This window comes from Betta splendens, chromosome 4 (assembly GCF_900634795.4).
Source record: "Betta splendens chromosome 4, fBetSpl5.4, whole genome shotgun sequence".
NCBI classification, from domain to species: Eukaryota; Metazoa; Chordata; class Actinopteri; order Anabantiformes; family Osphronemidae; genus Betta; species Betta splendens.
In genome coordinates this window covers 27,850,791-27,876,663 of record NC_040884.2, presented here as the reverse complement: position 1 = coordinate 27,876,663, position 25,873 = coordinate 27,850,791, and the positions used below count along the sequence as shown (strand labels likewise).

The following is a 25,873-nucleotide window of genomic DNA, read 5'->3' as shown; positions in this document are numbered from 1 at the left end:
TAGGAATGTGGAAAAGGAAGCTCTGAGAACAATGTGCAGCGTTCCTGTGCCATACTGGGTCCCACCCGCCTCTGCCTTGTTCTGCTTTCAAGCAGGAGAAAACAGGAAAACTAGTGGGCTGGGGTCCAGGACTACAGGCCTGTGCTGCAGTCAGCTGGTCAGTACAACCTGAGCTGTAGTCACTGGGTGTGCTTACATCTGATCTGCAGCTTCACCACTGGATGTCAGTAAACGGTTTCAGAGTCAAATCAAGTGAAGGTAAATAAGATCAAAACAATGTTGCAGTGCCCTCTAATGGTGCAAACATAGACCACACAAGCCACAAGTCTGACTCCCTGTAAAAGTTAAGCTATACAGCCATACAATTATGTTTTTGGAATTCAACAGCGGCAGGTAACACATCGTAACGTAACACACACACACACACACACACACACACACACACACACACACACACACACACACACACACACACACACACACACACACACACACACACACACACACACACACACACACACACACACACACACACATCAAAACAAAAACAAAACACTCTAGATGAGATAAAGCATCTGAGCTAAAACAAACAAGCCTCCTGTCGCTCTTGGTTGCGGCTGTTAGACGATACACGGTGTCTGAATCTGTTGCAGGATACGACCATATCCTGATTTAAAGTCTTCTAATTTCTGCTCTGACCAACGATGACAAACAGCTCTGACAATGCAATAATAACAAAAATAGCATTTAGAGGAACATACTAGAGCATTCTGACTTTTTAAACTTCCATACTTAAGCAACGTGACCCACCCACAAACTGTCCAATTCACACTTTATGCAACATACCTACCCTTTTGTGTTAAATCTGACATCAATAACTAAGAAATACTGTAGTAAAACATGAGCAGATGCCTAATCAGCAAACACAAATCACACTACCATGTTTGAATTCTCAATAAAAATATTTTCTTTGTGACAAAAGCCTTACCCTTTCCTCTTTGGAGGATCATATAGTATTGTGTTTCTTTTTTGATTTCAAGATTTTAAAAGTATGAATTTTAATTACTGGTTTATTGATTAATGTCTTTGTTTGGTGACTCACTGACATGAAATAGAAGGACATTGCGAGACAAACCCAGACACTCTGCCTCACCATGTTTAGCCATATTGCAAAGTGCAGTATTATGTAAACACATACGGGAACTAACTCAGTTCACACAGAACTGTTACTTAAACGTTTATGACTTCATGGAGATTTTGTTTAACTCCAAGCAGTCAAGAGTGAAACATTCCAAAAGATAAAATACAATAATTCATGCTGCTGGGAAACATAAATACCAACAAAACGCAACTAGAAATTCTGCTCTGCTTCTTTTAGAATTTAGCAAAGATTAATCCAACATCCTGTTAATTCCCACGCTACTTACCTTGCAGTTTCCATAAAACCTAAACCACAACCCAGTTAACTCCTGTGACGTACCTTAAGGCCATAGAGCAGGGTCTGGAACGCGAAAAACAAATGAGGGTCCAGAATTTAGTTCCACAAAAATCTAAAACAAAAAGCACAGAAGTTACAGTTTAACAAGTGAAAAGGACAAAGAGACACAAATAGGACACATTTTTAAATACAAAACATCCTCCTTTATCTTGACTGTGAGAAAAACACAAAAACATTTTCTTCTAAAGTATATTAACATTGTGTATAGTACTGTTAACTTTAAAATATTGTGTTGACAATATTTCCAAAGGGAAACTTCATTGCCATATTACAACTATAAAAAGATTTGAAATAGAGGCAGAACACTAATAGGCAGCAAGCTTTTGGTCATGGCTAAGTGATGGGTCAACCTACAGTTGACTTCAGCCTAGTTTGTTCTGTACTAGGGTAGGATTAAAACCTCCTCCTGAGCAGAGTAATAATCTGAAGATTACACAGTACATCCAAGAGACACTTATATAAGCCATCACACACTCCAAAACTGTACTTTCCATCTAGTTTATCATTACAGTGGCTGAAAAGGTCAACTTTTATCTAATCTAGCAATCTAGTCATATGGTCACAGAGCATGCAAAATACAATTTTTCCCAAGAATAAATAGAGCAGGTCACAGAAATGAACACAATCGAGTAAAACTTGACTTGCACAAATGAAACCGTTCAGTTAAGAACCCTATCAAACTGCATTCAAACAAAGGAAGGAAGAACAAGCCACTGAATCACACGGCAGCCAGACAGAAGTTGAGGTGTGAGAACTTCCACTACCAGTGATAACAGCTGGTGAGAACAGGCCAGCAAGTCAAACCGAATCTGAATGAAACGCAAAAATGCACAGCTCCAGTGTCACATTAGTATGTCATAGTGACATACCAATGTTATGACCCCGTACACACAGGTTCTCAGACTTCTCATGCAGACAGACGTGTGCATAATACATCGAACTTCCTGTTCCAACTCAGCGACTCCAAGCAACAAAAAAAAAAAAAATGAAACCACAAAAAAAGTGTAAACCAAACTCCGCACACAACCTAAACGTAGCAAATACAGCCACAGACTCACCACCTGCTCCTTATCTAAGCACCCAAAAGGTGCATTTCACCTACAGTGTTAACCTTTCCTTCCTAAAATAGCTCAAACATGTGAATTATCAGCAGGTCTCAGATGATCCGTGCTTACTTGCCTTCACCTAATATTTATCAACAACTTTCTGAATACAAGAAAAGGCAAGGAGGCAAAAGAGGTTCCTAGTGTAAGACAGGAAACCCAGAAAAAAAAAATCTTGATTCTCTATTCTTTTTCTCCTCTCGACCATATGTCAACTTCCAGTAATGCCAGAGCAACACTTTGTTCCTTATTTCCTATAACAACTTGTATCTAAAAACAAATTTGAGAACGTGCATTCAAATGTCATCACAGTTCAACAATGAATATTAAAATATATAAACACAAATTTAATGTAAACATTAATACTTTTATTTTTTAGTATCTATACCTATCAGGGCAAATTTAAAGTCAAAAACAGCAGTGTGTTACAGTAACTTGGACAAAGAGAGAGGCCTATATATGGAAGCCTACAACACAAAATAACAGGCCTGGTCTGTTGTAATCACTGCCAGCACCTTCCATGCACAACTGGAAGTGAGTAAACACTTTCTGCAAGTTTCAACAGATATTCATTTGCTTAGAAACAATAGATGGATGTATATTAATGTTCATTAATGTATCAGTGGATCTAAACTTGAGAGAAAAGCGGGCAGCTCTGCTTAGGCCAGGTTGAGGGCAATGACAGGGTGGTTTCTTTGGTAAAGCCAGACCCAAACATCAATTACACTGCAAACCCTCTCCGAAAGCCAAGGATAATCTTCTTCAGCAGGGCTCAATTATAGGATATTTCTAGCTAGACTCAGACCTTTTAATGTGCTATAATATACAAGTTTTCAAGGAAATGACTCGTGTAAATCACAGCTACTTTTCAAAGCCTACAAATTCCATCTTTTGTATGCTACTGTACTTTAAAAAGAATGTGTTAATCAGCTATTTCAAATTACCATTATGAAAATATGTATTTTTCTATTATTTTCCATTAAATGAATATTGTAATCTTAACAGGAAGTCTTCATTTAACCGTGTGAACTTCCTATCCTAACAGAATAACACATAGCAGGTCCAGTCAGTTCTAAGTTTAATGCAACATTCAGTCCAAGGCAATGTGGCCATAGATAGAAAGGTACTATCATACAGAGGACCTGGCTGTGGACACAATTTAATTCAATGGCAAGATTTGTTGCCAATTGTCTGTGTATTATTTCATCAGATGCCCAGTTAATAATTTAGCTATGTGCAAATGGCCCCCACCCTTTCCTAGACACACTCTGAACTCATCAGTTTAGATTTAAAAAAGGAGGTCATCTGCTGACAATCAATTTTAACAAATGGCAACTAAAGATATAAACGTTTAGGATATTGTAGAGCAGGAATGCCTAGTTGTCTATAGGCTTACATATATAACTACTAAACTTCAAGACATAGTAAATGGGGACCTCATTATTTACTTTCTCCAGATACCATTTTAGTACCAAGGTATACTCTAAGCATCGAAAACAGGTTTCATATAAAAAAAAAAAGATGCTGGCCTGCTGGTAATGAAAATACAACCCGTGTAATTCTTAAAACCCAAATACACCACAGGACCCCAATCCCAATCCTGCCCTCAGATTAATGATTAATTGTTACACAAGAATAATTCAAATTTAGAAAGAGAGATTGTTTCCACATTACGTAATATATAGCCACCACTGAAATTCTGAGTTAACAGATAATCCTTCCATGGGCAAGCCCACTGAAGGGCCACCGTGGGGGTTGTTTTACAGAGCTTGGTTTTTCTTCCCCATACCTTCCAATTGCAGATAGATGGGTATCTGCAATTTATAGGGATTCCCTTTAGTTTGTAATTAGAAAAAAGAATTCACTGCACATCTGTACTAGTATCTGTACTGTTTGTCCCAAACACCTGAGAATGCACAGCACATACACCATGAATGAAATATTTAAACATTCAGGCTACGGAAAAACTAATTATTATAATTGTATGTATAATTTGATATTTTAAATTGCTGCCCCTGCGTGCCAGTTAGTCAGAATGTTGTCTTCTAGATGGAAGATGAAACATCTTTCAAACATCTGATAAACATGACCTGGATGTGAGACAATCCTCACAGGCCTCAACAAAACCAGTTTGTATCACATAGTCAACCCTTATGTGGGAGCATGCACTTATTCCGTTTCAATCTGGGCTGTTCCATCTACACAACAGTGACAAGATTCCTCTCTGTGTGTATCGAAGTGCCACTGCTTTGGTCTATACAGAAATGGAACAAATGCCTCATTGTATGTGCGATGCACTTTGAACAGAGAGAATGAAGTCCTCAGAGGAATGTTAGATGCAAGGCTGACAGTTCTCTCACTGTTATGCCAATGCAAAAGGTCCATCATGCTTGGACATATTGGATCGGCCCCTTCGAGTTCTGATGCTTATTACAACCAAAAGTCTTCAGACGTGATACAGCTAAGCAAAGTGACCCAGATTTACTTAAACGTTTTGTGTTTTGGTAAATCTGCTGCATTAAAAACACTTGTCTAACTGGGTCTGTTGACAATACTGACACCATCAGCGTTTACTGCCGAGAAACTACACACAACAACAATAACGCACGTACATTAAGGTTCCTGTTTCAGTTAGCAGTTAGCCTTGGGTTGATCCTATATTGAGTAAATTGCTAGCGAACACTGAGCAGGATGCTAACATGGCTAACATCAGCAGCAACAACTTCATGTTGGCTAGCTTACCAGCCAGTTGTCAACTATAACTTAATGTTCCCATCGTGCCGTTAGTCTGTTAGCGACCTTAACAGCCAAGCTAGCTAAAAAGCTAAGCTCAAACTACATTTCATGACAACACGACTCTGCACGTAGACTACGATTTAACTTGCAAGGAAGCTAAGCGATTAACTCACACTAGCGGGGCAGCCAAACTCCTTTTAGCACGCTGCGGCAGCCAATTGTGGTGCCTCAGCTGGAAAGCTAACGTTAACCTCAACGGCAAAGTTAATCACGGAACTTAACCTAAGCCGACGTTAACTACATTAGACAGCAGCCGCAGTGACCTCCGTTGCTTAAATATTCGTTAAGCTGGGCATACTCACAACTTTTGTGTCTCTCCCTTTCACTTGGGCTGCGTCGCTAGCTTGCAGGCGTTCTTTTCATTTGCCGAACAAGCCTCAACGTCCTGGCCCTCTTCCATTGGAAGGATTTGGGTAGTGGTGATTTTTTTTCTCAGTCTGTTTCAGTGTTGGGAGAGCTACACTGTCAGAGCAGACGGTGGTCTTGTTTGTCCCGCCTCCCTTATTATGATTGGGTACGATGCTGCGTCCCAGTATTGAACACGCCTCTCTATTTCACTGAAGACGTGTCAATCTTGAGAAAAGGACCTGTTGATTGGGTGACGTCGAAGGTCTACACTCATTTAGGGTGCAGTTGTGATAGAAGACGGCATACACCGAAAAACACAGGGCTGGGCGGGTACTTAAAGGACCTGAACCAATGACGAGTATGGTTAAAACAACCGTTGGGGAAAGATGCTTGTGTCACCTTTATATTGATGAAGAAAAAAAAATCACAGTACAATATAGAACTCATTCTTAAACTTTTTATTATTTTGCATTCAATCATTAAGAACTAAAACACACAAGTATAATTATCATCTGGTGTATGTCTGCTTTTAGTTTTATTTGTGTATTTCATGCATGTAAAGGTTCTACTTTTAATACATTGACTATGGTCCTGTTTTCTATTATTATGCATTTAAATAGTTTATTATACATTTACAAGAATAGCTTCATAAAGTATACAAAAGTGTGCATATGAAGTGTTTTTACACACCCTACACACCTGTTTTGTTGCTATAAACCGTCCTAACTGGATTCTGATTGAAGTACTATTATTGTGAGTAATACCTGGGTAATTTTTTCAGAAGGGTTTTCCTAAATAAAATTCCTGCAAAGTTTAGATAAGATAAACAAGCAACATTTAGGCTTTAATGTGACTGAAAGAAAGGTAGCGCCCCCTAGTGCCAAGTAAGTGCACATTTCAATGAAAGACTGCTGTATGATGATTTAAGAGTATGGAGAAAAATATATATAAAAATAAAAATACAATAATATTGTTATAGATTTGTTTTTGATAGCTTTGGCAACACATCTATTCACCTTTAGCTTTTGTTTTGTTCTGCAGGTGCAGCTTGAGCCATTTCTTGCATTCTTCACACACATACTGGCAGGATCTGATGGAATAAATATTTGACATTTACACATTGTGGTACAAATCATATTTGAGTAGAAACGTTCTTGTAGTAATAGTAAACTTCCTTTCCTTCCTTCCTTCAAACTACCTTTGACAAGAAACGTGGTAACGTTTCCTGGACCAGGGTCCAACGCCTGGTTCAACATCAATGCCAACGTCGTGGAACTTGTTTAGGCAAGTTCTCACATACGATGCTATGCCTACTGTGTAACCAAGAATCCCAGCCACTGAAAAAAATGCAGGTTACATGTCAGTAATTGTTGAAGGACTGTTACAAACTCTGTTAGAAATTTAGGTCCAACACACCTGCTAGTTTTGGAAAGGGACCAAATCTCTTGGATGATTTCCAAACACCTGCATGAAAAGAGCATTTAATTTAAACAAAATAACACCATTAACAAACTATGGTTTAACAAGATGTCACTGAGATTTGATGGAACCACAGGGTTTGGCTGCAAGTACTTTACCTCTGTAGAGGAGACCACCAGTGATGGCCATGCTGCCCAGAGAGAGGGGAAGAGCTGAACAAAAGAAAGCGTGTTATGGAAACGTAAAAAGACATAATATAAAAGAGTTGGAACGGAGTTCATAACAAATCTGTTTCAAAACAATGACTGTACATTTGCAGATGTAAAAACTTTTTATAGAATCTGAATCACAGCAGCTACTGTAACTTGTATCTACTGTAACAGCACCTCCAGCCCGTGCAGCTCCGCATGACTTGCAGTTTCTTGTTAGTGTTGGTCCCCGTGTTCCAGGTGTTTTTTATGACACAGTTCACACAAGTTACCTAGTGTAGCACCCGCTGGTCATAAGTCATAGACCTTAACACCCAAAATAAATCTGATGACCAAACGCGCTGACTAACAGCATATTACCGACTTTAATATGGAACATTCAAAACTGAGGGTTTTTTTACCTCTTCAAACAAGGATTTTCATCCAATTAAATCCATTATTTTGTATTTAAAAAGGTATGAATACCTTTAGAATTAGGAAACATTTTAATAACAATAATATTAACAACAACAACAACAAAACAATACTGATCCCAGCAGTGTGGGTCTCTATACACAAAATACTAAACAAAATAGTATGAAGCAGAAAAAGCAGCTTTAACCTTTCTAATAAGTCAAACTCAGGCCACTCTCTTTCTGGTTTTTCAGCTCTCCCTGCTCCAGCTCCTGTCTATTACCTGGATCAGGTGTGTTCAGTCAATCAACAGCTGGATAAGCCAACTGACACACCAGGTCAAGGTCTATATACAGTGGAGCCCTGCCTCTGAGCAGGTGGGTGTGTTTGTGTGCTGGAAAACGTGGAGACTGGGTGACTGTGACTTGCATCAGCACGTTCTCTGTCCCTGTGCCCTTTAGTCTAATGCCTTAGACATGTCCCTCTATTGACTTCTGGGGATTATACCTTCATTTATCTCCCGTTGTGAATGTTTAGCCCCTGAGAACGTTTAGTCAACAGACAGTATTTTCAGGGTCCACAATCTGAATGTGACCGCGATGCGGACTCTGCTTCCACTCAAACGCACGCGCCTCGGTGGCTACTTTGTTAACTCTTACGGCTAAAGTTGTTCCAGGGCGCTGCGCGTCATGAGGCTGCTGTGAATCAGACATACCTCGGTACCAAAAGCTCTCCTCGCTGCATTCTTTCCACATCCTCCTCATCTCAGCCGTGTTGGTGGCCGGATCACTCAAAGGGCACTGTGGGGCACACAGACAGGTTCAAGTAAGCGGCGGCGGCCCCGGCCCCGTGTGTCTCCCCCCCGGCCCCGTGTGTCTCCCCCCCGGCCCCGTGTGTCGCCCCCCCCGGCCCCGTGTGTCTCCCCCCCGGCCCCGTGTGTCGCCCCTCGGCCCCGTGTGTCGCCCCCGTGTGTCGCCTCACCTGCCATCCCGCTGTCGCCGCTTTCTCGGTCTTCACCGTGAACGTTTCCCCGGCTGTTTCGGAACTCATGCTTTAGGTGCTCACAGCAACACTAACAGGACGCAATCACTGTGACGCGCCCCCAAGTCGCTTTTACTGCCGCCTCGGAGCCTCTTCTTCGTCGTCTTGTTTATTGGCGGTTGACAAACTCGGTAGTGCAGTACCGCCACCTTCTGTGTTGGAGAATTCAATGTTCTATTCTATTTTCCTTTTCCCACTACATGCTCTCATTACCTCCACGGAGCCTCCATGTTATAATCACATCTTTCCCGACTCCCTGTGTCCCAGTTTTACCTATACTATTTATTTCTGCCTTACCATACTTTATCTTTACCTCCACCACCTCGACTTTCCCTGCTGCTTTCTTGCCTGCCTGTCTGCACATTCATTACCCTCCATGTGTCTTATGCTCATTAATGATCATCTACTGGAATCAGACCCTAGTAAGACTTTTCCTGGTTTATTTTCCTCTGCCCATTGCAATGCAAATAAAATAGCCACTAGTTCCCCTGTGAAAACTGAGAGCACATCACTGATTCTCCCACTCACCCCTTTATCTCAAGTACAACAAACGCTACCCCTACCTTCCCCTCTACTGTTCTAGATGCATGTGTATGTACTTTCACATTATCCTTATACTTTAACCCAATGTCATTTTCTACTTTGTCTACATCATTCCTTTCCTCTCTTCTCTTCTCTAGCAGCGCCCAGTTTGTGTCTGCCTCCTCTAGTAACCATGGTGGTATTACTGGGCTCATAATAGTTGGACTGATCTCCTTATCTAATCTACCGACTAGATTTTCTACAGTCTACACAAAACTTTTGACTGACTTGGCACTTTTCTCCTGACATTAATTTAGCAACACTTTTGTAGGCTGACTGTACTCACGTCCTTAACTTAATTACCAGTCCTTCCTTCCATAACGTCATCTGCTTTTTCTATATCAAAAAAGACTGTCACTACCGACACCTTATTACGCTGTGCTTTTTTAATTTCATGCTCCAAACAAAGGCCTGGTTCTATGGTACTCCTCCCCTTTCTAAAGCCACTTTGATAACTTTTAATTAAGATTCCTATTTCTCTCCAGGTAATATACTGGCCTGTCGTTTAGCACAGAGTAAACGCTCCTCCCTTCACTCATTTTTTAAAACTCTGCCTGCCTTGGAAAAAACACGTTCACAGGCTGTGGCCTGTTGGTAAATCAGCTGTATATAAATAAACATAAACCATGTGTTCTCCAGCTTTCTCCCACACTCCATGACATGCTGTTAGGTTCATCACTAAAATGCCCATATGTTTGTGGTGTATGTGGTGGCCATAGGATAATGGATGGGCGAATAATCATCCCTATTTCTTCTTCTTCTACTTCTACTACCTTTGTAAAAAAGCAAAAAGGCCTCTATACTTTAAGTCATTATTAAAAAGAAGAACCCACTCTGTAAACAAAATAAAGTGAATGTTCACTAGGTTAGAAAAACAATTGCAGACACCTTATTTTACATTTCATTGTTCACATGGGCAGCTGTCATATTTAGGCCTAAAAATGCTGGTGGAGCTGTACTCTATTTTCTCCATAAATCAAAACTTAAGCTGCTATTTGTGTTACTTTACCAATTTACCAGTTACCATAATATCAGTGTGTGTTATGATACAAACTGCACTATTATTTATTGTAAAGGCAGACATAATTCCAGAGGCAGACGTGATTCCAGATTTTATTCTCTTCTGGTTCAATATCATGCTCAAAAAAGCTAATATTTTGGAGATGGTATTGGCTAATGATAAAGTGACAGGCAGCCCTATATTGCATCGACTATAAAATGTGTCTCATCACTGACTAGTTGTGTCCACCATTTGCTGCAGAGATTCAGACCAGTTTATTACTGCAGAGTTTCAGTTTGGGCACTTATGTGGACTAAAAGTCACTTTCATAGGTCACACGCAACATGGAAACATACCTGTATTTGTACCTATGGGCATAGACACTTATTCAAATTGAATGCATGCTATTTATTATCATCTATCACAAAGATTGTCTATCAGCTGCGCCTGAGACTGGAAAGGACTGAATAATTGTGTCCACTAGAGGGCAGAAATTGTCTGCAGAGCTGAAATAACAATCAAGACAAAGCAAAGCTGGCTAAAGGTTAACTTATCAAGGATATTTTATTCATAAAAAATCTACAATATCACACTTTTAGAAATGCTGTCTAATTGTTTTAAAGTCTTGAGGCCCAGAGTTTTCCACTACTACCATACTGGTCAGTGTTTCATGTTAAGATTTGTTAAACGTTTAGATATTGTATTATAGTTTAAAATAAAAGTCCAGTAGCAATTCATCATAGGTACTCGGTGTGAAAGAGTTACTTCAGAGTTCTGACGACTCAATACAAGAAGCAATGCGTTATTTTTTCACTTTTGGCCTTTGTATTCTCATATAATAACATTTCATATTTTTGTATTATAAATGCTTTTTGTAACTTTTCAATGTCAACAATGTACATGGAACTGAAAGGTAAAACGTCTGAGCCCTTAGTGCATAAGGGAAAAAAAACATATCCGCTTATAACTTAGTGTGTTTGAAATTAACATCTAACAACAACTAATGATTGCTGAATAACGAGAAGAAACGAATAAAAGATTTTCCAAGACAGGAGAAGACGATACAAAGTGCACGTATCGCACGTAAAGATATGTGTTTGTTTTAGTTCATAGCTGAGATCTGTGACAAGCAGTGCTCAGAAGTGTTAAACTGGACACAGGAACCGAAGCGCTATTTAGCACAGAACCCTTACTAAAAAAAACGAATCTACGGTTACCAGCGGACCTGACCATCGTGGGTATCGGTAGCGTACTAGTAGATTGAGACAAAAGTAAAACAGCCAAACGCACCCCGCACCAACCCAAACAGAAGCTACACTGGGAGGTCTTCCCGTGTTGAGGGGGCCAATCATATCGCATCGTGGGCAGGTTTGCGGCATGCACGAGGAAATTGTGATGATTGACGTGCTCATAAAAATCTCCCGACCAATGAATCACCGCAGTACTGTAACCTGTTTGGAAAAATCTAGAAACTCCGACCAATCACGTGTTTGCATAGGAGGAGTCTAATTCTTTATCCGCCTTCGTGTGGAGTGGCAGTCCGCATAGCCAATCAGAACCCAACAGAGGCGGAGAGCAGGTAGGCTCCTTTTCAATCATCGTCCGCGGGCGTGCTTTGCGTGGACAAGGACCGCCTATTGGCCGGTCTGCGGACTTCCCACAGACAGTTGTATGTTTCATAAAAATGCACTCTGATGCGGCAAGTAAGTAGTAACCTATAGCGGTTTTCTTCATCGAATTGAACAGTTAGCGGATGATGTGGCGCTTGTCGCAATGGAGCAAGCAGGCGCTTTGTGCTGCTGTGTCTACTTTAAGCCTGTGCTTCTGTGGGATTTGATGAGGACGCATGAATTCCGTGCTGTTTGCTGGTCTCTTTGTATTTGCTAGTGCTGTCTTGGGCGACAACAAAGGGAGGATAACTAGTGAATTCTCACTTGTTTTTGACACAAAGGTGGCTACTTTTAACACGGCAGCTTCCCTCAAGTTATTTTTTGGCGTAGCATTATCTGTGTCCTCAGTTGAATCCAGTCGACGTTACTTAAACCCCGATGCTTTTCGATGGCAATAGCTGTAATGTGGTCTTTCTAGTCATCATTACGGAGCACTGACTGCGCGTTTCAACTCAAACCTGGCGTCCGCGTACTGTCTTTGTAAATCGCTCGTTTTTTCTTCAGCTGCGGACTGTTACACAGAATGAAAATTGTGACGCAGTTGTCTAAAACATCTTTCTTTGCCCGCTGCAGTAGTGCTGTCGAGCTTTGCGGCACCTACGGTACCCGCAGCAAAATGCCTGCGCAATGCTTATAAGCTAGTGGGCATATAATGTTAGATTTTTTTAAACAATGACAATTGCATTCAATCAGTTGTGTATGTGTGTGTGTGTGTGTGTGTGTGTAAACGTTGGGGGGTAGAAGGGTCTAAAAGGAATAGTTGTTCTGTCAGGGTCTGGGAGTTGTAGTCCAATATCCAAGCCGGCGCCGGGTTTTTAATGGCTTCTTTGGGGGAAATGGACTACAACGCCCATGCTCCCAACTCTCCAGATACTTTGTAAACTCTGTGCAAGTTGCGCGTCTGCGCTGCTATTTTAGGTATGAAGCTAGTGCTGTGTGTTCGACAGGGCGCTGGGTGATCTGGTTCTGGGCCTTTGGAGAGAAATGATAAAAGCAAAGCTGTTCCCGTGGCAGCTCATGAGCAGACGTGCATAGACGTAACACGGCGTGAGGGTAGCACGCGTTGTCAGATAGGTTCGAGTTCGCCTTGTCTTTCGAGGTATGCCGAGAGTCACTCCCTCGTACGGTACGAGTGAGGTGTGATTGTGTCGTTTTCTCCCTTGAACCGAAATCCCAACGAGTTCTTTTGGGGTCTAGAGTGATTGATTCAACCTATACATGAGATTTTAATCAGAGGTTCTCGTGGTGCTGGGATGATGTCACCTTCCTGTAGCCTTGCTTCAGCCTATGGATGCGGTTTGCAGACCAGAGGACTGTGTCTTTAATTAGACTTTAATTAGGCTTTAATTAGACTTTTTGGTGTTTTTTGTGGAACCAGATTTTCAGCTGAATTCCCACTTGACTACACTGGCCAGCATCCATAAGATCCACCACACCTTGCATAGGCTGGTAAATACACATATTAGCAGTTTGTGTATTGTCTAAATTTTTGTTTTTCTTGTGTGTGAGTATGTGTCAAGCATCTACCTGTTCTCCTCACCAATGTGGACTGTTTTCATCCATTCTGATAGAACCTGACAGAAGACGTTGGACAGGATAATCATCCCTCAGGTAGTGCTGCCTTTCAAAGCCTACAGAAAGTGGTGCAAGCTACTGCCAATATAGAACCTACCCAGATTTAGCAGCTAGCTTTTTAAAAATACATATCCTATCTATTGCCTACCGTTGGCGCACCTTCATTCTGTCTTGTCTCCCCTGTCGTACTGTAGCTTGCTGCTCCAGAGCCATGCCACCTAGGAAAAAGAGGAGACCCTCTGCTGGGGATGACATGTCGGCCAAAAAGAGTCGCCAGGACAGGTCAGATGATGTCAAACACAAGCACCTGACTGCTGTTTTTTTGTGTAGTTTAATTAGATTTTTAATAATAGTAAGAGCCTATTAATTCTGAGTGATTAAAAACGATGTTCCTCTACAGCGTTTTCAGAAAACATGAAACATCACAAATCTGCGAGGAGGAGACATTTTCCAGTAAAAGATGCTTGGAGTGGTTCTACGAATATGCAGGTAGGTGCTTATGTTTTAACGGCATCCACCAGCAGTTGCCCCAGTTACATCATCACACATCTATCAGAACTTCAGTGGAGAAGCGGAGGCTTTTGCTCCACATGTGGAATTGAGAGTGTACGTTACTTCACACTTGGCTTGTCTAAAATAGGCTGCGATGATGTGGTTGGACCAGACGGCATGGAGAAGTTCTGTGAGGACATCGGTGTAGAGCCCGAGAATGTAAGCATGGTTTTATGCATTTTTGATATTTACACATTTTTAAATTGATGTTTATTTTTGCTGCCAGCCTGAGTATGGAAGTAATTCTAACATACACTCCTTTGGCTAATTGTGTGTGCTTGACATGTGATGGCCTTGTCATGTCAGCTGATTGATGATCTGGTTTGACATGGTTTATTTTGGAACATCTGCAGCTATAAAGTTCGTTATTTGTGCCCAGGTGGTGATGCTGGTTCTTGCTTGGAAGCTGGACGCCCAGAGTATGGGGTATTTCACTCTCCAGGAGTGGCTGAGAGGCATGGGCTCGCTGCAGTATGTCAGATACCTACTCTCCATCAACCATAATTCTCAGCAGACCTTGATTTAAAGTATGTGCTAAGACTCTGTTCTGCTGTTGTCAGGTGCGACTCAACAGAAAGACTGAGGAACTCACTGGACTACCTGAGATCTGTCCTAAATGACAGCACCAGCTTTAAGCTCATTTATAGATATGCCTTTGATTTTGCTCGGGTAAGTCAAGCAAAAGCTCCCAGGCATGGAATCTTTAAAACACATCAAACTCTGTTAAACTGGGAGCTTTTGGAAACAGTTGTTGATGGTGTGCCTGTAGCTTGTAATGAAACCTTTTTAAAAAGTTTGGAGCAAGTTAAAATCATCTTAGACAGGTGCTGAATATTTTGCAGTGATTTCACAAGGTCTTCTGTGTTTGAATTGGACAGGAAAAGGATCAGAGGAGTTTGGACTTGAACACAGCAAAGTGCATGCTGGGGCTTCTTCTGGGTAAGACGTGGCCGCTGTTTCCTGTGTTCAACCAGTTTTTAGAGGTAAGAATCCCTTGCAGGTATTAATATTATTTCAGTGATTTTCATCATTGATTGTTGTATGAAGGTGTGTATCCATGAAAAGCTTTGCTTAAACTAAACTGATGTGGTTCTGTATTAATGTACATCATTTACATATCTGTCCTCAGCAATCTAAGTACAAAGTCATCAACAAAGACCAATGGTGCAATGTTTTAGAGTTCAGCAGGACAATCAACCTGGACCTCAGTAACTATGATGAGGATGGGGCTTGTGAGTGCACAGTATCTGTAATTAAATCTCACAACTGCTTTTTTCATGTAGGATTTATGCGAGTAACAGTTTTCTAATCTATTGAACTCTCCCCTGTTCTGTTTTTAATCAGGGCCAGTTTTGTTGGACGAGTTTGTGGAATGGTACAAGGAAAGACAGATGTTATAGCTGCGAAGAAAAACGGGGGAAAAATTCAACTGTGACAACAACAACTATGAGAATCTCCAACCAATAAGTAAACAATACAAAAATAGCAAAGCAGTGGCTGTGGGTGCTTCCTGTTAAAGGAGGGTTTGGGGCGGTGGGTGGGTGGGCTTGGGTGGGGGTGCTGGGTTTGCATTGCATAGGTGCATGCTGCCCAGAGCCTGGAGGCGGAGCGCTGTCATTGCGGAGTTATGTTCCCTACCCAAGTTGCATAGTGGGCAAGCTTGCAGCAATCCCCAGTGGCATTGCTCTCTCTCACTGTGACATGTCGTATTGCTGTCTGTGTTAGGATAACGTGGTGTCGTGTAAGGATGATGGGAGCAACATGTTGTCGTGTGGAGCACCACTCGCCACCTCTTGTCTACAGCACAGAAAACAGCAGAAGTGAATACTCACGCGCCGTGTCCCGAGTCTTAAAAGGTGTCACTCTGTTGACCTGGACACATTTAATTACAGATCTGTGCAATGGACTTGAACTCGAGCTTATCTGGAGAGACGGAACTAGCTATTATTTCTCATGGTTTGAGTCTGATATGTGTTCTTTTTAAGAAGCACACTGTGTCAAATGGTTGATCACGGGCTTCGCATGCCTGTGCGTTTTACTGTTGATTTGTGCCAGTTTCTGTTCCCTCCTGCTGTTTTGCTCGAGATGATGCTAGCAGTCTGCTACCCCTCCCGTGAAGGCTTCGGACCCTCGTAACACCAAACGAATCAGCATTGCTGCTTACTAGCTCTTATTACAGTACAGCGGTGAGCCACCTGTGCTCTCATCACCATTTATTGGTCTCGCGACCAGTTTATGCATCTACGTTGTGTAGGTAAGAGTATTATCGTGCCTCAAACTTTGGAAGTCACTTTGTGTGTCCCACACACAGACAACAACTCCAGTGTACATACCTGGTGAGAAACACACCAACACACCTGTCCATGCACACGCAGACACACTGAGTGGTCAGGGAATATTTCAGGATGATTTCAGACTGTGTTATAAGTTGACATAGAGCTATTTGGTGTCCATTTTGTCTTGATATGTGGCATCTGTTTTGTCTTCCTTGGTCCACTGATAGTTTCAGGTCTTACGAGTAGCATCTCCCCAACACTGACAGTGTTAATCTAACTACAGTGGAAGACCTGCGACCCTCTCAGGACAAGGTCCTTTAGGCTAAGTAGGACAGTAGGTTTGCTGAAAGCGTTGCTTCGTACCAACCCAGTAGGATCTAATCAAAACAATGGACACTGACCGTTTTGAAATCTGTGATGATGCTATGCTGTTTCTTTTTGCCTAGTATAATGTTCTTGTAACCCATGTATAAATTTTTGTCTTTGGCTGTGGTGTGATGCTGAATCGTCAGATTTAATATTTGCATGCATGCTCCAACAGAGCCTTTTGTGAATGGATGAGATTTTTTTTTTCAAATGCATTTTTGTTTTGTACAGGAATTTGTGCAAGTGTTTTGTTTTTTTTTGTGCTTAATTTGATATTCACAGTCATGTTGTCTTAATTCTGATGAACCACATGATTGTGCATATTAAGACCTGGAAACACACCCGTAACCTCACGGTGGAACAGGTGTTCCCTCCTGCATTTAACCCCTCTCACACGCCTCATACATGCTGTAAAGTGGCAAGTAGCAAGAGGTCTGATTTTATTTTATTAGTTTTATAACTTGTTTTGCAACGCCTGTGACGCGTCGCACACAAATTTGGTGGGAAGGACGCGTCGGCTCTCGCGTCACGGACGTTCACAGCAGCTGAAACTTTCCGAACGTTTCTGCGGTCGTTTTAATACTGTGATCATGAGCGTCGAATCGAAGCTGCAGGTCGTTGTTGGATCGCTTACCAAATACTGTGTAGAGAGAAGTGTTGAAGCGTTTCTCCCATGCCAGTGCAGGAGGATGAACAGCCTTGTCCCAAGTGTATATATGTATGTAAACTATGTAAGTGTCTGTATGTTTGTTTTCAATATAACCTATGTCTATATACATAAATAAAAGGGGTTTATTAACTTACAGACATTTGGGGTCTTTTACTTGATATACTATTGCCCAAAAATTTATTTATCAAGTATAACAATCTAGTTGACATCAGTGACACTGATTCTTTTTGCTCGATTGTTTACAGCGTGTTTGTAATTGTTTAAAAAAAAAAAAGCATAAATATGCCCTTTACAACAGATCCACATAAATTATTATTGACATTTCATTTGATGCTTTACAAAGTGGGATTGGGCTCGCAGGCTTTTTCCAAACCACAGTGCGTTCCTCCTCATTTCTCACACGTCGCTGGCATTCATGGAGGAGTCTAAATACCGCACCAGGCTCTGAGGCGTGAGCGCAGAGGACCCTTCCTCCTTCCTGCCGGCCGCCCCGCTCCCCCACGGGGACCTCGGCGTCGGCTCGGCCGCCTCGTCCGGTGGCGGCGTTTCGGGAACAGGAGGCGGAGCCTCCTGGGGTGGTTCGATATGGCCGCGGTCGCGACTCCTGTAGCTGCGAACGCCGTACAGCAAATCTGCAGCTCTTCTCTCATCCGTTGAAGTGGAGGAGACGTGAAATTGCTTCAGTGGCTGTTTCACGTCCTCGGACCAGCGATGGTTAAAACTGGTGTCGTGTCGTGGGCCCAGGTCTAAGGGCTCCTCTGTCTCCCATGTTCGTCTTTCTGATGACATGACCTTTAGGGCGTTAAGGCCTCTCTTTTCTCTCTTCTCCTCAGATAAAGTCTTCAGAATCTCATTTGTGCGGCCTGTTGACTTGTCCGGCTCAGGGGTTTGAGGAGACATGTCCAGGTTCCTCCCTGCGCTGTGGACAGACAGGTCAGATAAATGGCCAGTCCACCTTATCTGGGGCGGCAGGTCCAGATCGCTGACGCTTCTGTGGTGGTTAATCCTTTTCCTTACTACATCATCAAAGTTAAAACTGGGAAATCCCATGTCATGTTGATGTGTAGCTGCATGACTCTCGCTGGGCAGCGATGGAGCTTTCATTATTGAACGCTTGTAGGTGATCACAGACTCGCTGTCTGTCCATTCATGTCTGCTCTCTCCAGGAGGGAGTCTCTTCAGCTGACCTTCGCCCTCACTGCAGGAGGATGAGCACTCGCTTTGATCTGGGGAGGGGGCCTTGACGTTCAGATACCTCTTAATGCGCGGGACACCAGCACTGTGACGCGTCCTCTCATCCTCACTGGTGCTGCTGGATGATGATTCCGTTTGGGAAGGAGCGCTGACATCTGAAGCTTTGCTGGGACTCCGTTTGGGCCGCACCGAATCAGATTCCACCAGCTGATCCCTCGTCTCCTCATTGCGGGCTTTGGGACTTTTACCGTCATTCCGAGCGCTGGGGGAGGAAGGAGGTGAGCGCGATGTGATGTCAAGGCGCTTTTTGAAGCGGGAGATTCCAAGATTCATAGTGGCCCACCTCGACTGAAGCTCGGGATTGATCTCTGCTGCCGTGCTGCTCTTGTCTTGTGTTGCTGTCGATGATGAGTCTGTGATAACCGTATACTTCTCTAATGTGATGCTGGGTTTTTCCTTTGGATGCTGAAACACGTTGGTCAAAGGGCTTTTTGGACGTCTTACGACCTCGTCTTTTTTCGCGTCCTCATCTTCACTGTCACTGCTGGAGCATGACCCATGTGAAGGCGTACGTGCCTTGATGTCCAGGCGCCTTTTGACATGAGTAGCTCTGCTGAGGTCAAGTTCAGGCCACTTTGCATCTGACATCCCTTTCATCGGAGGGTTCCTTAAAGTCTCTGCCTCGTCTGAGCTGCTTGATGTGAAGAAGGGTCTAAATTCGTCTGCCTCAGCGTGGCTCTTACTCTCACCACCTAATAACAGTTCATGAGGTGGTGTTAGACTTTTGATGTCCAGACGCCTTTTGATACCTGTCATAGTACCTAGATCTACAGTAGGCCACTGTGTTTTTAAATCAATCAGCGCCTCTGATCTCTCCATGTGACCATGTGCTGCTTCATCCTCACTGTTGCTGCTAGAAGACGATTCAGAGTCCTGTGAGGGTGCTTTGATATCCAGACGCCTCTTGAGGCTCATGTTCTCCAAGTCAAGCACTGGCCACTTTGCTGTTTCGGAATTTGTTACAGGAAGTTTGGACACGTGCACCTCCTTTTTTTTATATTTGTCAACTTCGCTCTTAGAGGGTGAATGAGGAGGAGGCGGAGGTGTTTTGATGTCTAGACGTCTCTTTAAGTGAGGAACCCGTTCTAGATCTAGTGTGGGCCACTTTGCGTCTAGTGGCCTCTGCATCAGGTTCTGATCCGCTGGTTCCTCCTCACTTTCACTACTTGAAGATGAAGAGTCTGACTCGTGTCTTCTATTCGGAGCTGGTCTTGCCACGTGGATCTGATCTCGCTCTTCTTTCTTTATGTACTTTTTAGCTTCATCCTCACTGTCACTGGAGGATGATGAATCAGAAGCTGGTGGTGGTGCTTTGATATCTAGACGCCTCCTGATGTGAGGCGGGTGTTCAAAGTCTAGAACAGGCCACTTTGCATCTGGATCATTCAGTGGGAGCTCTGCAGTCTCCTGCTTCACCGTCCGGTTGGTGATTTCATCCTCACTGTCGCTACTGGAAGATGAATCAGAGTCAGACTCGTGTCTTACAGGTGGAGCTGGTCTCGTCACAAGGATCTGATCTCGCTCTTCTTTCTTTATGTACTTTATAGCTTTATCCTCCGTGTCACTGGGCAAAGATGACCCAGAAGCTGGTGACGGAGCTTTTATATCTAGACGCCTCTTGATTCGAGGCAAGCGGTCAAAGTCTAGAACAGGCCACCGAGCATGCGCTGGAGGCTCCAGCTGTGTCGGGGTCCGCCTCCCCGTGTGACTGCTTATTTCCTTCTCACTATCACTGCTGGAAGAAGGATCTGAGTCCGGTGATGGTGCTTTGATATCCAGACGCCTCTTGATGTGTGTAGTAAGCTCTAGATCAATGATAGGCCACCGCGTTTCTGGCTCAGGTTTCGCAGTTTGTGATATTTCCCCTGGAAGCGTCGTCAGGTGGATCTCCCCCTGCTCCAGTTTCTTTGTTTGGGTTGTGAGTTCATCCTCACTGTCACTGGAGGAAGATGAGTCAGAGTCCGACTTGTGTCTTACATGTGGAGCTGGTCTTGTCACGAGGATCTGATCTCGTTCTTCTTTCTTTATGTACTTTGTAGCTTCATCCTCACTGTCACTGGAGGATGATGAATCAGAAGCTGGTGGTGGTGCTTTGATATCTAGACGCCTCCTGATGTGAGGCGGGTGTTCAAAGTCTAGAACAGGCCACTTTGCATCTGGATCATTCAGTGGGAGCTCTGCAGTCTCCTGCTTCACCGTCCGGTTGGTGATTTCATCCTCACTGTCGCTACTGGAAGATGAATCAGAGTCTGTTGATGGTGCTTTGTTATTCAGAGGACTTTTGTTGAGACTGGAAGAAGATGACTCAGAAGCTGGTGACGGAGCTTTGATATCTAGACGCCTATTGATTCGGGGCAAGCGGTCAAAGTCTAGAACAGGCCACCGAGCATGCGCTGGAGGCTCCAGTTCTGTCGCGCTCCGCCTCCCTGTGTGACCGCTTATTTCCTCCTCACTATCACTGGAGTCTGGTGATGGTGCTCTGATATCCAGACGCCTCTTGATGTGAGGAATACGCTGCAGGTCTATGACGGGCCACACTTCAACCGGGTCACTCTGTGTTTCAGATTCTTTATATGTGACATCCACCTTTGCGGGTCTCAGCTTCCCCGTGTGGCCCAGTGCTTCATCCTCACTATCGCTGCTAGAAGATGACGCAGGTTCTTTGGTCTGTGAAGGCTTTGCAGTCTCCACCTTCCTGGGCCGGTGTGTTTCATTCTCGCTGTCACTACTGTGTGACGCCTCAGAGCCCAGTGACGGTGCTTTGATATCTAAGCGCCTTTTAACTCGGGGAATGTGTTCGAGATCTACAGTGGGGAACCGTGCTGGTAAAGTTGGACTCTGAAGAGGAAGCCCAGTGGGGTTCATCGTTCCTGGCGTGATGCGATGTGTTTCATCCTCGCTGTCGCTACTGGAGGAGGAGCTGGAGCTCAGCGATGGGGCCCTCGTACGCCTCTGGGCTCTGTCCGTCCTGCTGCCTCCAGAAGTGGACGTATCCTTTCTCTCCTCTTGCCGTTTCGTGACGCTGGTGCTCTTTACCGGCTCGAGGTCACCGTCGCTGGACTCTGAGGAAGACGAGCGCTCCGGCCTCGCTGCAGGTCTTTGAATGTCTCTTTTTTTGCGGGTCGTCTCTTTATTCCCGTCCTCCTCGTGGTCTGAGTTCACAGTGTACTGCGTCGGCCCGTCGTCGCTGAAGTAGGAACTGGAGCTGGACGCGTCATGTCTCTTGTGCTTGTGTGAAGCCGGTGCCTCATCGATGCTGGATCTTTCGGACGCGCTCCGGACAGAGTCGCTAAACTCAAACTGTTCCTCCTTCTCCTGCCACAGATCAAAGTCCTTTGACTTATGGTTGCGTGTATGCGGGGACCAGTCTGAAAACGGCTCCGACGCAAACTCAGGAATTCCACCCGTGCTCTCGGTAGAAACTGCAACTTCAGGCCTCTGCTGAACAGACTCCTTTTCTAGCTGAGGACCCTTGGTTAATGTTGTGTCTCTTTGGAGCCTTGGCTTTTCTCTCAACACCTTGTCAGAGTGAGACGAATCGGAGCATGAAGACAGGCTCCTCTCCTCCAGCTCGTCAGGGTCGGGGATGGGTTCCAACTCCACGTGTGCGCGGCCACCGCTTGTGACGACTTTGCTTCCTGTCTGCCTCGCTTCACGTTCAACCACCGCCGCTTTGTTGCTGACTTCCTGCTCGCCACCAACTACAGTGTCATAGTAGTGCACGTTGTTCTCGTCTCTGATGTCTACATGTTCAGTGTTAAACGTGACTCTTCTCTCCCTGTGAGCTGGTACCTGTCCAGGTTCCTCGCCACTGGAGAAGGCTTCATTATCATACTGCCCTTGTTCCACAGGGGCCTCGGAGTCGGCTGGAGTTGACCTTTTCTTGGTAGTGACCCTTTTCCAAAGAACATCAATATAGGGTCTTAAAAAGACTCCTAAGATAAAGGCTACGAAAAACGTGATGAAAACGGAGAGACACACAGCCAGATTAAATTCAGACTGACTATGGCTGGTACGAGGGGTTACTTGTTGGTTGCGTGTGTGTAAACTCCTTGTGTGTCTTCTTGAACCTTGCACTTTACTTATTTGGAGGTTAAAAACAGACACGACCCTGTGGTCCTCAGACACACACACATACAGTCCAGCGTCTCGGTCGGTGATGTCACTTATGACCTGTGGTTGGCCCCTGGATGACTGAACGCTGGGCGTCCACCACACTGGGTCTACAGAGAAAGACAACGTGTGCATGCGTTGAACCAACAGTCAGGCCTTCTTCCGGATTAGGCTGCGCTGTAAACAGTTACCTTGTGTGGAGCAGGTCAGCAGAACCTCAGAGCCACTGTAGACGCTCACATCTCGGTGCAGCCCTGACATGTTTTCGGTACCTAAACAGTTGAGGTCGTCCTCCTCCAGCTGGAGGAGGTCTCTGCCTGAGAGCACGGCAGGGGAGTCACACAGGACTCTCCAGGTCTGCAGGCCTCTGCTGTCGTCGTACACCATCCGCCTCCTCAGACCACGCAGGCTGCAGTCACAGTGCCACCTGTTCCCGTCCAGCCTCACGTCTGCCCCGATGCTCCGCAGAGAAGGATACGTCAAAGGATGGAGGCTGGTCAGCATATTGAAGCTCAGATCAAGGACCTTAGAAATATAAATACATACATATAGAAATATTAATGATCAGTGAAGGTCTGTTTACTCTGACCCATCCTTATTTTAAAATACTTTTCTGTTCAGAGTTAATCATAAAGCTCAAGTGGTAACAGAAAATAATTAAATGCAGTGTGTGCAGCGTAAACAAGTCAGACTTACCCTGAGCTGGGCCAAGTCCTGAAACATCAGAGGATCAACGCTTGTGATGAGGTTATGTCGTAGGTGCAGCTCCTTCAGCTGTGGAAGCTTTCTGACGTCTCCTGGTCGTAGAGTGGAGATCCTGTTGAAGGACAGCTGCAGGACCTGCAATGACTTACTGCCTTCTAGCCCTGGATGACAGAGAAGCAGCAGCGGGATTAGAGCAGATGGGGTGAGTCCTCAAGACAGGAATGACAGTTTATAGAGCTATTAAGTGACGATGATAAGCTTGTGTGCCTTTTTCTTTGAGTCCTGTGATGGTCCTCATTCTTTACAGCAAGTTACTGAATTGAAAGCTTTATGAAGAGCTTTAATTCGATTAGTGTACAACACTGATTTAATGACGAGATTAAATAATACAAACCGCTGCCTGGTCTTTTCTGGGACGTGACCGTGATCAATCTCATCCGTACTAATGAACAAACACACCTTCTTTAGCCTAAGCATCCAACGTGGTGCTCACTAACGCTTGGTCTGTGCTGCACTGGCCTATTACATTCTCCCCAGGACGGCTGGGATGAAGTGAGGCACTGTGGCTCTGTGCTTCATTAGAAAGACACTGAGGCCTGTGTGAGGCGAATACCAAGCAGGCAGGTCTATGGCTGCATGTAAATAGGCCGCCCGTACACGCAAAGGGAATGCACTCCTTTAAACCAATCACAAGGGGATTCGTGAAGTGATGCAGAGGAACACAGAGAAGTTACACCTTTCAATGGAATGTCAGTAAAACGGTGACTGGCTGCTTCTTTACTCTCATTATCTGAGAGCAAAGTACTAAAGATAAACAATATCACACAGGCCACATCATTAGCCTGTCATTTGGCAAACATTAATGCTGTGAGGTGGGCCTATTTATTGGGTCTGACTCACTCACATTAGTCAATGACTTTTGTGCAATTATAGGCGCACATCATCTAGATTGTGTAACAGCCCCATCGATTGCTCTTTAATGAGTTGTAATTCAGGCTGGGTTTTGATTGGAATCCTTTACTGTCCCTGTGACACTTAACAGGATAAGTGGTATAGATAATAGATGGGAAGTCACACATTTCTACAGCTTGTGGCTGCTACTGTGAGTGACAAAGTACATTCTGGTATATTTAAAGAAAGAAAGAAAACCCAAAATAGAACAAATGCCCTACTTAAATATAAAGACATAAAAATAAACCATTATTATTATTATGTCTTGATGTTTGACATTATAACTAAGTCACTGTAAGCCATTTAAGAACACAAGAAGGTTAAGACCTTTTACATGTTTGAGCTCATGAAGAGCTTCTTAGTAGAAACTTAACAATAAATCGGAGCGTGATGAAGATGATTCATTAACCAACGGTGGCATCTAGATTTGACTTGTTTATTTGAGGCATGTTTTATGTTGTGCTCACTGGGAGGAATGCTTATAGTGCTGTGTAATATGAGTATATGACTATATTACCCCGACTCACCCTCTGGGAGTTGCTCTAGCTGATTTTTTTCAACAGATAGCAGCTGCAGGGAGGGGGCCCAAGACACACATCCTCGCCTCCTCCAGGGTCCCAAGCGACGTCCACGTCTATTTGTGACGTCGCGACTTCCCACATTTCTCTCGACACACAGAGACAAGCGCGTGATAGAGTTATTCCCCAGCCATACATTCCTGAGACTGCGATGCGCCCGAAGCAGCGTTACAGAGCTGAGGAGATTATGAGACAAGTCCAGCGCGGTGACAGAGTCCTGGATGTGCTGAGGCGCCGAGGAGAGACCGGAGGAGGAGCAGTTCAACAGGGGAGCTCCCTGACAGGTGCATGACTCTGAGCAGCCAGGTGGGGGCGAGGAGCAGTGGAGCCCGGAGGAGAAAAGGAGCAGCCCAGCAGCCAACAGCAGCCTCCGTGCCACTGCCATCACCACACGCTGATCACGAATGACAGTTCACAGTAAATACACAGGATATAGAAGACTAGAGATGCTAGAAAGATTCAATCTCACGGCTATAAACACAATCATGAGTAAGAAACGTCAAACTCACCTAAGTACACACTCTCTGTCCCACAAAGAAGTTTAGTTTTCACACCCTGTGCTCCCAGTGTATTAACTCTGTCTCCAGCACCTTCTGACCAAAGTCTGAAGCGTGTTCTGCTGCGTCTGCCTTCGTAAACCAGACCCGGAGATGCCATTCTGTGGTCCCCTCAATCATTTACACGCCTGGTTAATGTCTTACTATTATTGTTTTCTCCTTCATGTGTGATAGATAACTCTGAACTTGGAAGTTTATGGCGAGAGAGAACCATGCC

The 25,873-nt window shown here is 44.0% G+C and overlaps 4 protein-coding genes across 8 annotated transcripts in view; 1 reads left to right on the top strand and 3 right to left on the bottom strand.

Moving 5' to 3' along the window:
- Positions 1 to 5,857, bottom strand: part of fryl (furry homolog, like) — a 48,883-nt gene extending 43,026 nt beyond the window's left edge. The window contains exons 1-2 of one of the 2 annotated variants that reach the window (XM_055508140.1): positions 5,700 to 5,857; positions 1,481 to 1,550 (exon numbers count right to left, since the gene is read on the bottom strand). The gene's annotated coding sequence lies outside the window, so the exon portion shown is untranslated. The remainder of the gene's footprint in view (positions 1 to 1,480; positions 1,551 to 5,699) is intronic. The other variant, XM_055508141.1, reaches the window with a different exon arrangement.
- A 331-nt stretch (positions 5,858 to 6,188) lies between these two features.
- ociad2 (OCIA domain containing 2) lies at positions 6,189 to 8,930 on the bottom strand. The gene is given in 7 exon segments (XM_029149263.1): positions 6,189 to 6,801; positions 6,804 to 6,835; positions 6,944 to 7,082; positions 7,162 to 7,209; positions 7,323 to 7,376; positions 8,482 to 8,566; positions 8,748 to 8,930. Coding segments are annotated over 7 exon segments (465 nt in total). The 5' UTR covers positions 8,817 to 8,930; the 3' UTR covers positions 6,189 to 6,763.
- Positions 8,931 to 11,958: 3,028 nt separating this feature from the next.
- On the top strand, positions 11,959 to 17,631 carry dcun1d4 (DCN1, defective in cullin neddylation 1, domain containing 4 (S. cerevisiae)). 4 transcript variants are annotated; one of them, XM_029146945.3, is made up of 11 exons: positions 11,959 to 12,092; positions 13,438 to 13,508; positions 13,631 to 13,670; positions 13,829 to 13,916; positions 14,035 to 14,123; positions 14,275 to 14,345; positions 14,566 to 14,657; positions 14,747 to 14,855; positions 15,065 to 15,169; positions 15,316 to 15,418; positions 15,531 to 17,631. In XM_029146945.3, exons 1-11 carry the CDS (start codon positions 12,074 to 12,076, stop codon positions 15,584 to 15,586), a joined length of 843 nt encoding a protein of 280 aa, XP_029002778.1. In that variant the 5' UTR covers positions 11,959 to 12,073; the 3' UTR covers positions 15,587 to 17,631. The 4 variants fall into 4 exon arrangements, with proteins under 4 accessions (XP_029002778.1, XP_029002779.1, XP_029002782.1 ...); XM_029146949.2 differs by lacking the exon at positions 11,959 to 12,092 and adding an exon at positions 12,113 to 12,340; XM_029146948.3 differs by lacking the exon at positions 11,959 to 12,092 and adding an exon at positions 12,352 to 13,158.
- Positions 17,075 to 25,841, bottom strand: LOC114853506 (protein clarinet). The gene is made up of 5 exons (XM_029146942.3): positions 25,609 to 25,841; positions 25,049 to 25,493; positions 23,562 to 23,731; positions 23,057 to 23,390; positions 17,075 to 22,975 (listed from the first exon to the last, which is right to left on the bottom strand). The coding sequence occupies exons 2-5, from the start codon at positions 25,482 to 25,484 to the stop codon at positions 17,895 to 17,897; spliced, it is 6,021 nt and encodes a 2,006-aa protein (XP_029002775.1). The 5' UTR covers positions 25,485 to 25,493; positions 25,609 to 25,841; the 3' UTR covers positions 17,075 to 17,894.
- Positions 25,842 to 25,873: the final 32 nt, after the last annotated feature.